The sequence below is a fragment of the Carassius auratus genome, unplaced genomic scaffold, assembly GCF_003368295.1.
Source record: "Carassius auratus strain Wakin unplaced genomic scaffold, ASM336829v1 scaf_tig00009358, whole genome shotgun sequence".
Taxonomy (NCBI): Eukaryota; Metazoa; Chordata; class Actinopteri; order Cypriniformes; family Cyprinidae; genus Carassius; species Carassius auratus.
The window spans coordinates 17,243-30,081 of NW_020524027.1; the positions used below are offsets into that span (position 1 = coordinate 17,243).

General features: G+C 37.5%; 1 protein-coding gene across 1 annotated transcript; it reads left to right on the plus strand.

The window, feature by feature from the left end:
• Positions 1-209: 209 nt before the first annotated feature.
• On the plus strand, positions 210-12,801 carry LOC113072531 (SWI/SNF complex subunit SMARCC1-like). The gene is made up of 28 exons (XM_026245526.1): positions 210-503; positions 1,178-1,297; positions 1,506-1,591; positions 2,197-2,278; positions 2,370-2,462; positions 3,371-3,440; positions 3,543-3,612; positions 3,723-3,798; positions 3,942-4,064; positions 4,189-4,268; positions 4,428-4,549; positions 4,626-4,685; positions 4,775-4,809; positions 6,324-6,436; positions 6,611-6,682; positions 6,771-6,884; positions 6,979-7,132; positions 9,335-9,445; positions 9,598-9,657; positions 10,003-10,261; positions 10,349-10,501; positions 10,959-11,008; positions 11,126-11,219; positions 11,412-11,545; positions 11,652-11,786; positions 12,086-12,245; positions 12,330-12,401; positions 12,499-12,801. The coding sequence occupies exons 1-28, from the start codon at positions 327-329 to the stop codon at positions 12,543-12,545; spliced, it is 2,922 nt and encodes a 973-aa protein (XP_026101311.1). The 5' UTR covers positions 210-326; the 3' UTR covers positions 12,546-12,801.
• The last annotated feature ends 38 nt before the right edge of the window (positions 12,802-12,839 follow it).

The window sequence follows — 12,839 nt, forward strand, 5'->3', positions numbered from 1 at the left end:
ACATTTCTCCGATTTTATTATATTTGTATATGTAGCAACAATTAAAAATAAGAAAAATAAGAAACTGTATATATCCTTATATTAAATATATATTATATATTAAATATCCTTCAGATTGCCTGTTACAGTTTTTAATTTCTATTTACCTGTACCTACCGTTTATTGTTTCCTTCTACTTTTGTAGTAATCTAACGAGAGGGCAAGTACGCAGTTATGTACAGTGTGTATGCAGCAGGCGTCGTTGGCGCCTTTTTTGGTTTGGCCGCTAGAGGCGCTGTGGAGGCTTCAGTCATTCTGGGCAGCGAAGGCTAATTTAGCATGTAACAATGGCTACACAAGCGCAAGGATCTGCTGCCGCGGGACCTACGACAAGTCAAGCCGGTTGCAGCTCTTCGTTGAGTCGAAGAATGGACGGTGGACCGTGCTGTAAATTCTGGGAAAGCCCGGAAATAATCTCTCAGTTAGAAACGGTTCGCAGTTGGATTGGAAAACATTATAAAAAGGTTAGCGAGCTAGATAGCCGGAGGACACCATGTATGATGTGGTTAACTGAAGCTTTCTTTTTGATTTCTTTACAGACCGCTCTGGTTGTCTTGTGATTTTAGTGGTTTTCTGATTCTTATTACAGCCTCAAACTGCAAAAGACTGTTTTGTGTGGTAGTATTTTGTCTGTTTGCCTCATATAATAAAGGAATGAACCGCTAACTCCACAGAATACGGTCTCAACGTAATTACGTTACTTGTGACAACTTTCATTCTGTTAATTTTAGCGGTAAAGTTACATTTATATCAAGCCCCACAAATCCACCGTTTGATTCAGCATAAAAAAGACTGCTTTGTAGTTTCTATGTGACGCGGTGTAAGTAAGTGTTGATGTTAGCAGCATGCTAGCAGCTTTAAGTTTGCAGAAACAGGTTTGTGGTCAAAGGTACTTGTTTACATTGACAGACACACCCCCTCTCAATGCCATGGCATCAGTGTAGGTAAAACAGTAGGTATACTCTTTAAATGTGTAAACCATCCAATAGTACTAGTACAGTATGTAGCAGAATCCATTGAAGTGAAAGCTCTTAGACACTCAAAAGGATTTAGGCCTCTTTGCAGTTGTTGTCAGTTTTTGTTGCAATTTGTCATTTAGTTTTAATAATGCAGTATTTTGTTTCCCCCCTCTCTTTAGTATGTACAGACTGATGCTCCCTCCAGTAAGTCTCTGTCTGGGCTGGTCATCCAACTGCTGCAGTTTCAGGAAGATTCATTTGGCCGGCGAGCAAATAACCCAAGCTTTACAAAACTCCCAGTGAGTTGCTGCTTTTCCTCTTCTTTCTCTGACAAACCATCCATAAGCACTTTTATTCCTGTAGATTTATGTACATCCCTTTCCATTTACCTTTTTGATAGTCAAGTAGGTAATCATCAACACCACAACCAGATCAGTCATCGCATGAAACCTAGTTTTGCAGAATTATGAGTGATCAGTTGTTTACCTCTTGTTTCTTTGTCCTCAGGCAAAATGTTTTCTGGATCTAAGGCCGGGCGGTGCTCTCTGTCATATTCTGGGATCAGTGTACAAGTTCAAGACAGAACAGGGCTGGTTAGTAATAATGCTAAATATTGCTGGATTGTATAATGGAGGAAATGTATATTTGTTATGCTTTTGAAAGTTTCTTATGCTCACCAAGGTTGCCTTTATTTTTTTGTAATTTGAAATAACTGTTTTCAGTATTAATATATTTTAAAATGTAATTTTTTGCCATGTTAGCAAAGCTGAATTTTCAGCAGTCATTACTTCAGTTTTCAGTGTCACATGATCCTTCAGAAATCAGTCTATTATGCTGATTTGCTTCTCAAGAAACATTATCAATGTTGAAAACAGTTGTGCTGCTTAATAGTTTTGTGGAAATGAAATGGGAAGTTCAAAAGAACTGCAAATCATTTGTCATTTTTTATCAATTTAATGCATTCTTGCTGAATAATAATAATAAAAAAACGTACTGACCCCAATCTTATAAACGGTAGTGTATATATGAATATTACAATATAGTGATGTTAAAGTTACTTATACAATGATGTAAGTTTTTTGGCTTCATACAGCTAACAGTAAATGTAAACTGTAATTCTTTAGCCAATAAAATTGAGTGTTGATAAAGATTTTAGACTTGCGTCATCCACTTTGTGATATTTAATTTTTTATTAAAGGAGACGCTTTGATCTTCAGAACTCATCCAGAGTTGATCGCAATGTGGAGATGTTCATCTCTGTGGAGAAAACTCTGATACAGGTATTTGTGCTTGGATCTTTTGTGAAGTCAGAGATCTTATGCGTGTCTGTGTGTGTTGCAGTATTTGATCTCTGTGTTTTGTTCATGCTAGAATAACTTATTAAGCAGACCTGTGGTGTACCTGTCTCCTGATCTTGAACCGAAGCAAGCTCTTAAACTCAAAGACATTGTTGTGCGACACCAGGTCAGTGGAAAAATAATAGAACCAAATAAATGGTAAAATATATCCAATACACACTAGACTACACACTAGACTCTTCAGATGTGCATTTAGAACAATTTTGTAGTCAAGAACTTAAACACATAAAAGCTGTTAAAATGTAAAACGTTACAAGTATGATGCATATATGCTGTTTCAGTGCTTTTTATTTGAGAATAAATAACCAGTTAATAACTGGGCTTTCTGTAGAGTAAAAAAAAAACATAGTGACAAAAAAAGTGTTTTGTTAGTGAACTAGTTTATTACTAAGGGTGATTTTTTTTTTTGGCAAATAACCGATTGTTAATTACAGGAAGCAGTATCTGCTGATACCGATACCAGTCTTTATGAAGCCTTATTTTTATCATGTAGAATTATTTATAGTAATGCCCCAGTCATTATTTTTACAGAGCTTCATTGAAGGCCTGAATTTCTTTTTTTGAAAATGGGGGAATTCCCCTCTTAGGTGATCTGTGATTGATTTTTTTTTTACTTTGAGGGGTGAAGGGGGCATTATAATCATTCTAAAAAAATTTTTTTTAAGATATATATAATTATCGCACCTAAATGTTTGTATATGCAATGCATTTTTGTTTTTACAATGCTGCAATTTTTGGCAATAGCTTAGACACAGCACAAGCCTGGTTTCGTGAGCTGTATGTGAGGCAGCCTCATGCCAGGTTCACACATAGGCTAATCCATTTGCAGTGCGTGTGCAGTACGTAAGGGGTACATTAAGGCAGTGCTGATGCATGTCATACCAAACCTTTCATGGCAGGCGCGTCATCAGCTTGAGATTGGTTTATGTGATCTGCCTATTGATTTCTTGTGTACATCCCTAATATAGATATTATTTGTTAGTGTATTTAAATTTTTTTTGCTTGCATTTTCAGGGCACAGTGACAGAGGAGAAGTCACAAGCCACCCACCAAATATATACATCGCCCTCCTCAGCAGATGAAGGTGTTTTAATTTTTTGTATCTTTCAATCCATGCAGATTCTTGGTATATCTGTGGAAATGTTCCCATCTGTGTGTATAACGTTCACTGTTGGGTCTTTTCCAGAAGAGTGGCTTAGACCAGTCATGCGATTGGATCGGCAAGTGATGGTACATTGGGGCATGTGTCCAGACAGGTAGAGAATACATCACACCCACATTTGCACATGTGCTCTAAATGTTCAGATTTGTAAATGCTACTTTTTGATCTGTATTCAGTATATGTTTTCATATTTTATTTTTTCAGTTATGACTCCCTTATATCAGCAAGGGATGTAGATGGAGAAGTAGAAGAACCTCCCAACCCAGACAGGTGCTGGAAGGTGAAAAAAATCCCCACACTAATCTTTGCATGTCATCTTGTATGTTGTTGGGTTTCAACAGTGATTCAAATATTTAGATGGGCTTTTATTTGTAGTGATAAGACAGTAAGAATGTCTACTTAAATGCCAGTATCTTTTCTCAGGTTCATACCAAATGGGTTCTCGACACAGACACATATAATGAGTGGATGAATGAGGAAGACTATGAGATTGACGAGAATGGGAATAGAATGAGTTTCAGGCGACGTATCTACCAAAGCACAGAGGTATGTTAATACATAATTTCTACCATTGTTAAAAATCAGTTAGTTGTTTTGCTAAATTAAGTTTAGTTTTGTAGTTTGGAATTTTGTTTTTATTTTAAAGTATTTTGTTTTATTTTTTCAAAAGGAACAGAAACCTGTAAAGAAGCGACGGCGCTCCCCGTCTCCACCGTCCTCTGAGTCTAAGAAGAAAGGAGGAAAAAAAAGGTTTAATCTTACTTTTTTGTCAATGTAATGTCACATTTTTGTCACCAATGCAAGTTAACGTTAGAAGTCACTGTAGCCTAGTAAATCAAATTCTCTGAAGTTCGAGGCAAAATTGCCTTTGATTCTTATTAACATATTTAATTTGGCATTATCCAATAGCTCAGGTGTGTATAAGAAGCGTGGTCAGCCAGAGGAGGCGGAACCAGAGGAGGACCTCACTAAAGAAATGGAGGATCCCACGCCTGTCCCTAACATGGAGGAGGTCATTCTGCCTAAAAATGGTAAGTTTCTTTTTCCCTTCTGTGTTAAGTTCTTATGTTGATGTCAAGAGTGTAACACGTTATTTCTTTTTCACAGTAAACTTGAAAAAAGACAGTGAAAACACTCCGGTCAAAGGAGGCATAATGGCTGATTTAGGTAAGTTTGTTTGTGGAATTGACTGTTCAGTGAATCATGATCCGTTTGTATTTCATCAATAACCTTGAATATCTGTGTATTTCTCTCAGATGACCAGGAAGAGGACCTGCTTTCTGGTGTCAGAGTAAGTCAGTCTAGCTAAACAAAATGTACATGACCAAAAACTTCCAAGAATGCCTTCAGAAAAGAGCAAAAAGGACCGCACACTGCAACAGTGCTCTATTCTAATAGTGAACAATAGGGATGCTCATATTGACCGTTTAACCGTTAACCGAAAGTAAAATTTTTGACCGATTAATACTATCAGTTAAACGGTTTAAAGTTTTTTTTTTTTTTTTTTAAGGTTCTTTTTTTTTTTGTTTACTGCATGGTTTAAATATAAAATAGCCTACTATATAGCTTATATTTATTAACTCACGGAGCGCGTCGGCACACCACACCCTTGACACATGCCTGCAGATTTTTTTTTTTCGAGCAAGGGAAGCAAAATGAAGCGAGCGAAAAGAAGCACTGTGTGGGATCATTTTAACAGAAAGGGCGACGATGTTACCTGTAAATTATGCGGTGCCGTATTAAAATACAGCAGTAGCACAAGTACGATGCAGTAGCTACCATTTACGAAGCAAACACCCACAAGCTTCGAGTGATGAAGGGCAACAAACTCTGCCCTCCATGCGAAGCACGGCGATCTGAGGAGATAACGCACTGATTATCCAGAAGCAGATGTTGACATCTACATGAGAGACGATCCTCCTTCTCTGGATATTAATCCTCTTGACTGGTGGAAAGCAAATGAAAGGCGCTTCCGGAAGTTGGCCACTCGAGCGAGACGTTACCTGTGTATTCCCGGTACATCTGTCCCATCGGAGAGGGTGTTTTCTGCCGCGGGACTAACTGTCAACAGGTTGCGCTCCAGACTGACCAGACATCACGTTGATATGTTGCTTTTTTAAATAAAAATTAGACAAGGTGTTGAGGTAGGGCTGCTATTTTTATTTAACGAAAAATCTTAGTCTAACGGAAAAAAATTCCGGTTTGAAAGATTCGTTCAAACGGATTCAGTGTTTTCTTTTTGTCATATTAATTTGTTAATTATTTAAGTTAAAAAATATATATTTAGTGTAGGCCTATTTTGTTTTTTATTTGTATTATTTTATTCTATTTTTCTCTAACTGTCAGAAATGCTGCAGGTGCGTGGAAATAAAACTGAATCCAGGTTCTGTTGTTGATCTGTTCTGTAGGCTATGCTGCTGTTTGCACTTTGCATGTTAAAATAAACCCTTTGATAAAAAAATAAAAAAGTTTGTATTTTTTTTAAAGGGTCACAGATACGTGTCAATTTTATTTGTATTTAATGCCAATTTAATATTATAATCTTACCAGTTAACGGTTTATAATCGATTAAAGAGCGGCGGTTGTCGGTCGGGAAAATTAATCGAAATGAGCATGCCTAGTGAACAAATAATGTTTCGACCCTTTCAGCCATGCATTAGTCTGTCATGGTTCCTTCTATCCAGCCTTACACAGAATCTACAACCAGAACTTTGTTTAAAGTCAAGTCCCAGTTTAAAGGAGCTCTAGCTCAAAATATCTGCTATGTGCTTTAAATATGTACGTTCTGAACTATTGTGTGTGTAGGATGAGGAGGAGCCGAGGGAGTTTGGACGTGGGATGGAGGGGGAGGAGAGTGCCACAGAGCAAACACATCACATAATTGTGCCCACCTATACCTCCTGGTTCGACTACAACTGGTGAGGGTTGATCTGTAATAGTGTCCGTATTACGCCAACTCATGTTCTCAGTTTTACAGTTGACGGATTTGAGGCCTAGTGCTCTGAACATATGCAGGCTTGTATTTACCATATTTTAATAAAAAAAATTTTTTTACGAGGAGTAATACTGCTTTTTTTATTTTTGTGCTTCAGTATTCATCAGATAGAGAGGCGAGCTCTGCCTGAGTTCTACAATGGGAAAAATAAGTCCAAAACACCAGAAATGTAAGTCAGTTTGTATACATATGCAAATACTATTTGTATCAGATTCATCATCTTGAACTCTTAATAAATGTTCATATCTTGTTTGAAGATATCTTGCATACCGCAACTTCATGATTGATACTTACCGGCTAAACCCTCAGGAGTATCTGACCTCAACCTCCTGTAGACGAAACCTCACAGGAGATGTGTGTTCACTAATAAGGTGTGTATAAAAGTGTCACTTTTACCCACTTAATTTGACTCCAGTTTATGAATAATTTGTAATTCATTTATAAACCTGCTTGTGTGCATTTAAGGGTTCATTCATTTTTGGAGCAGTGGGGGTTGATCAACTATCAGGTAGATGCAGAAAGCCGACCCCTCCCCATGGGCCCACCCCCAACACCACACTTTAATGTTCTCACAGACGCACCGTCCGGACTTGTCCCACTACAGCACAGACCCTTACAGGTAATACAGAATTACTTTGACATTACATTGCAGCCTGTTCATTATCAAAAATAAATGAAAAATAAAATACCAAATAACATTTTTAATTACTTTATTTTTCCAAAAAATGATGCATCAGTGTTTTTTTTCCATAGGCCTATAAGGACACTTCGGAGCTCTAAAAACATGAGAAAAATAAAACCTTTCTGTTTTTGGCCATGCAGAAGGAACCAATTAATTTTTAATTGCTAATTTTAGACAAATAAGAAATATCTTTTAGCTTGACTACAAGTGTAAAAAAACAGCGCTACACGTTAAGGAAATTAAACGTATCATTCTTACAATCACCACCAGAATGTCCACCTTCACAATGAACCGTTAAACTCATGAAACGAAAATCATTTCAAATACTGGATAAGAGCAGTGTAGAAATTAAAGGGTTAGTTCGCCCAAAAATGAAAATTATGTCATTAATAACTCACCCTTATGCTGTTCCAAACATGTAAGGCCTCCTTTTATCTTCGGAACACAGTTTAAGATATTTCAGATTTAGTCCGAGAGCTCTCAGTCCCTCCATTAAGGCTGTGTGTACGGTATACTGTCCATGTCCAGAAAGGTAAGAAAAACATCATCAAAGTAGTCCATGTGACATCAGAGGGTCCGTCGGAATTTTTTGAAGCATCGAAAATACATTTTGGTCCAAAAATAGCAAAAACGACGACTTTATTCAGCATTGTCTTCTCTTCCATGTCTGTGTGAGAGAGAGTTCAAATCAAAGCAGCTGGATTTCCGGTTCGCGAACGAATCATTCAGTTCACCAAATCGAACTGAATCGTTTTAAACGGTTAGCATCTCTAATACGCATTAATCCACAAATGACTTAAGATGTTAACTTTTTTAATGTGGCTGACACTCCCTCTGAGTTCAAACAAACCAATATCCCAGAGTAATTCATGTACTCAAACAGTACACTGACTGAACTGCTGTGAAGATGAACACCGAGCCGAGCCAGATAACGAACAAAAAACTGACTCGTTCACGAAATCCAGCTGCTTTGATTTGAACTCTCTCTCACACAGACACGGAAGAGAAGACAATGCTGAATAAAGTCGTCGTTTTTGCTATTTTTGGACCAAAATGTATTTTCGATGCTTCAAAAAATTCCAACGGACCCTCTGATGTCACATGGACTACTTTGATGATGTTTTTCTTACCTTTCTGGACATGGACAGTATACCGTACACACAGCTTCAATGGAGGGACTGAGAGCTCTCGGACTAAATCTAAAATATCTTAAACTGTGTTCCGAAGATAAAAGGTCTTACATGTTTGGAACAGCATAAGGGTGAGTTATTAATGACATAATTTTCATTTTTGGGCGAACTAACCTTTTAACAACACTAACATAACAACAAAGCTAATGTTTTATATTTAGCACAAAGTAAGAAAAGAAAAACAAACCTTTTAATTAAATTAGGCCTACTGAATCGCAGGCTACTGTCAGATAAAGTGCAACCAAACTGATGTGTGTTTATGGTTCGTGTCAGCTATGTTGTCTCTGTCAGGGACGGGGCTTAAATTAGGGGTGATTGATTTTGACAAAAATCATAATTGTTGATTTATTCCTTTGAAATTGTAATTATGATTATTAATTACAATTATCAAAATTTCTATTGAATGATTTTTATACCATTGTTTGATGCAAATGCATGCCGTATTTTTATATGAATATAAACCAGCTGAAAACACTCAAACTGAAAAACCTTTAGTGCTTTTCTATAGTAACCTCAAGTGTCAACTATACATCGGATTGGTTTCTTCCTAAAAAAAAGAAAAACAAAAAAAAGAATGGTATTATAATGTTATTTTAAAATTAAAATAAAGGGGAAAACCCTTAAGATAACCTGTAGTAAGAAAAAAATTGCATCTTAAGCACGCCGAATATCATAGGTGGACTTTGAACGATTAATTGTTGCTTTGAACGATTACGTAATTGTAGAATCCATAATTGTAATGGCGATTAGAAATTAGATTAATTGTGCAGCCCTAGCCTGAATAAGACGATATTATCGGATATCGGCATATTTATTAAAGCTTTTATTGATAAAACATATCAATAATCGTTTTAACATATTGGCCAGCCCTACCTGGAACCGTTATACAGGTCAGTGATCATTACAGAAATAAAAATAATAAATTGAATGTATTTTTTTGTGATTGAAGGTTTCAGCTTCTCAGCATATGTTGCACTTCCCAGAGAAATTGATAGAAAAACCATCTGACCTGCAGAACTTTGGTTTACGGAGTGATATTTATGCTAAGAAACATCCAAAGGTAAAAACCACAAACAATGTTTGCAACATCTTTTAAGTTTAGCAGTGTTTAACACAACTTTCTAGACTCTCTTTGTGCATTGAGATACGGCACCTAAAAAATGTGTGCTTGTTTTGTCTTTTTTTTCTTTTCTTCTTGCTTTCATCTTTTAGAGTAAAGGCGCAAGTGCAGGGAGAGAATGGACGGAACAGGAAACACTCTTGCTTTTGGAGGTAAACCAGTCAAAGAGTCAAAAAGATTTTGAAAGCTTCAGTACTCAGGAGTCTTCAATCGCAGTACTGCAGGGGGTTGCCAGTTATCAAAAAAGAAAAAAGAAGAATCTTAAAATCCAGCTGTATTTATTTTTACATTTTACATTTAACAGTTTTTAATTGTGTTTCTCAAATTAACATTTATTTTGTATTATAATTTTGGGTGAAGTAAAACATTAGATGTATGTACATATATCACAATAATTATGATATAAAGACATGCTCCATCTCTCTCTATCCCCTAGGGGTCCTTGGCCTGAAAAATGTTGTGATTTATTTGTTTTTGTATGCCATATCTCTCTCCAGGCACTGGAGATGTATAAGGATGACTGGAATAAGGTGTCCGAGCATGTGGGCAGTCGCACACAGGATGACTGTATTCTTCATTTCTTACGGTTACCCATCGAGGACCCATACCTAGAGAACTCTGAATCCTCAATGGGTCCTCTGGCCTATCAGCCTGTCCCGTTCAGCCAGTCAGGGAACCCTGTAATGAGCACTGTTGCTTTCCTTGCATCTGTGGTTGACCCTCGAGTTGCCTCTGCAGCCGCCAGGGCAGCTTTAGGTAAGGGTTAGTCTTAGTGTGTGTGCGCTGATTTGAAGATACGTGTGCTAAGAGGAAATATGTATGTAATGTTTGAACTGTCTTCAGAGGAATTCTCAAGAGCAAGAGAAGAGGCCCCACCTGAGATATTCAGTGCCAGCTTTCACAGAGCACAGAGAGTTGGGCATAATTTAGATCCGGCCTTTACACTCCAAACTGGCAGCATTGCAGAACTTCATCCTGACCATTCAGAAAAGACTGGTACTTATTTTTTTGTATTATTTTTGTATGTTTTTTTATGTTTGTTAGTCAAGATTAAAAAATAACTCTCCACTTGATTTCACTTTTGAAATGCATGTTAAGACTGGTTATAAGAAACTAAATGTCTCCCCCTAGTAGTTAAATAAAATTTTTCAACATTTCAGTTTTTTTCCTAAATTTTTTTGACCCAATAAATGCAGCCTCGGTGAGCATAAGACCCCAAAACTGTTAAATGGTTGTGCTTGTTAAAACCATTTTAGAGTCATTAAAGAATAATTGGAGCGGTTGTACTTGAAACATCCAGGGGAGGGCAGTAAGTGAAAGAAAATGTTCATAATGTTTAATGTCATTTAATCAATCATCTTAAATGGCCTCTGAACATCCAATATTATATAAGGCATCTTATGATCAACATTAGAATTATGACTAATACAATTTTTTTATTTTTATTTTTTAGATGGGAGTGGTATAGAAACAATGAGCACTGAATATGAGCAACATGAAAAGGTATGAGAAGCATCTCCAGACACAAATAATCATCCATTCTGAAGTTTTATGTTGTTATTTCACAAATCTTAAAGAAAGTGCGATTGGTTGTCACTGAGACTGTGCTGTCTTTTGTAGCTCGAGGGTGATAGCATCTTGGGAGAGGTAGAGCGTGTGAAGCATGAGGAGAAAGAAGAGAGTGAAGGAGAGAGGGGAGAGGAGAGCACAGCAGGTCAGAGGATCACCGATGCTCTGCGTATTAAATCTAGGCATTGACTAGTTTATATGCATGCTTTTTTTTTCTCAATCATGTAATCTTTGCTTCTCACAAAGTGTATTTTCTGGACATCTAGGGAAAAAATGAGTTGTCATGCAATCCCTACTGCATTTCTTCATCTTTATAACTCTTCGTATGTCTGTCCAGAGGAGAGTTTTGACATGTGCCTCACCCAAGGGGATGGAGAGGAGATGAAGAGGAGGGTGGAGCTTGAGCTGGTGGAGGGAAACATCGCCACAGCTGCTGCTGCAGCACTGGCCTCTGCAGCTACCAAAGCAAAGGTATATGTCCAACTACTTTTCTGGCAACCGCTTTCATGACCTTTAATAGTGACAGAAAAGCCATTCATCTGAACTCACTGTTTTCTCTCTTCTTCTGTCCCTCTAGCACTTGGCTGCAGTAGAGGAGAGGAAAATCAAATCTCTGGTGGCTCTGCTGGTTGAGACTCAGATGAAGAAGTTGGAGATCAAACTGAGACACTTTGAAGAGCTGGAGACCATTATGGATCGAGAAAAAGAGGCTGTGAGTTTAGACCGCCTTGCTCAAACAAGATCTGGCATCACTCCAAAAAATTTTTGAGAGCACACTAAGTTATTGTTCAGTGTTTTACGACCTGGCGTTTTGATTGCTATTTAATTATTCTTAGATAATCTCTTAAAGGGATAGTTCACTTAAAAATGAAAATGTTATCGTTTACTCGTTTACCCTAATGTTGTTCCAAACCTTTTTTCTCTTTCATTTAAATCGAGAAAGATCTTGCTGACTGCATTTTAACATAGGGATTTAGGATGTTTAAACTTCATTTGATATGCGTGTTGTAGCTGGAGCAGCAGAGACAGCAGTTATTGTCGGAGAGACAGAACTTCCACCTGGAGCAGGTGAAATATGCCGAGATAAAGGCACGACAGAATGTGGAACAGCAGCAACAAGCAGGAGCCACACAGAGCAGCAGTAGTACAGCATACAACCCTCTTCACCAGGGTATACTCTCCTACACATCAGTCAACCCTTTCGTCTCATGCTCACTCCTATACTTAATAATATAGTTTTTTGCATCCCTCTCAGGTCGGTCGGTGGGCAGTGCTAGTACTGGACAGATCGTGGGTGCTCGGCACTCTGGAGCTCCCAATGGCATGTGTGAGTAACGCATGCCTCAAATCAAATGCTGATCAACACAGGTGCAGTGTTCAAAACCTTTTAAATCCTGATGCTTTCTGTTTTTTTCCCAACTCAGACCAAACTCCACCATCCTCACAGACTGATGGGGCAACACCCATGTAATGTCTTCACCTCCTTAAGACCCAAGATGACATGAAGGACACGGTCACATCATTACCCACGTTCATCTCTACAATAGCACTTCTTCTGTGTATATTTAATATTTTTTAAGCATCGATGCTGGCATATAAGGATAAGATTTGAGGCTTTTCGTTTGCCGTATGTGTCTGTACTTAATGTTTGTAGAAACTTTTTTGTATTGCCACCAAGCACCAAAACATTTGTTTTAGTAAGAATAAATCTTTTATATGGAGTTTAACTTCTTGAGTCACCTCATCTGTTGAAGTTTACTTGAGA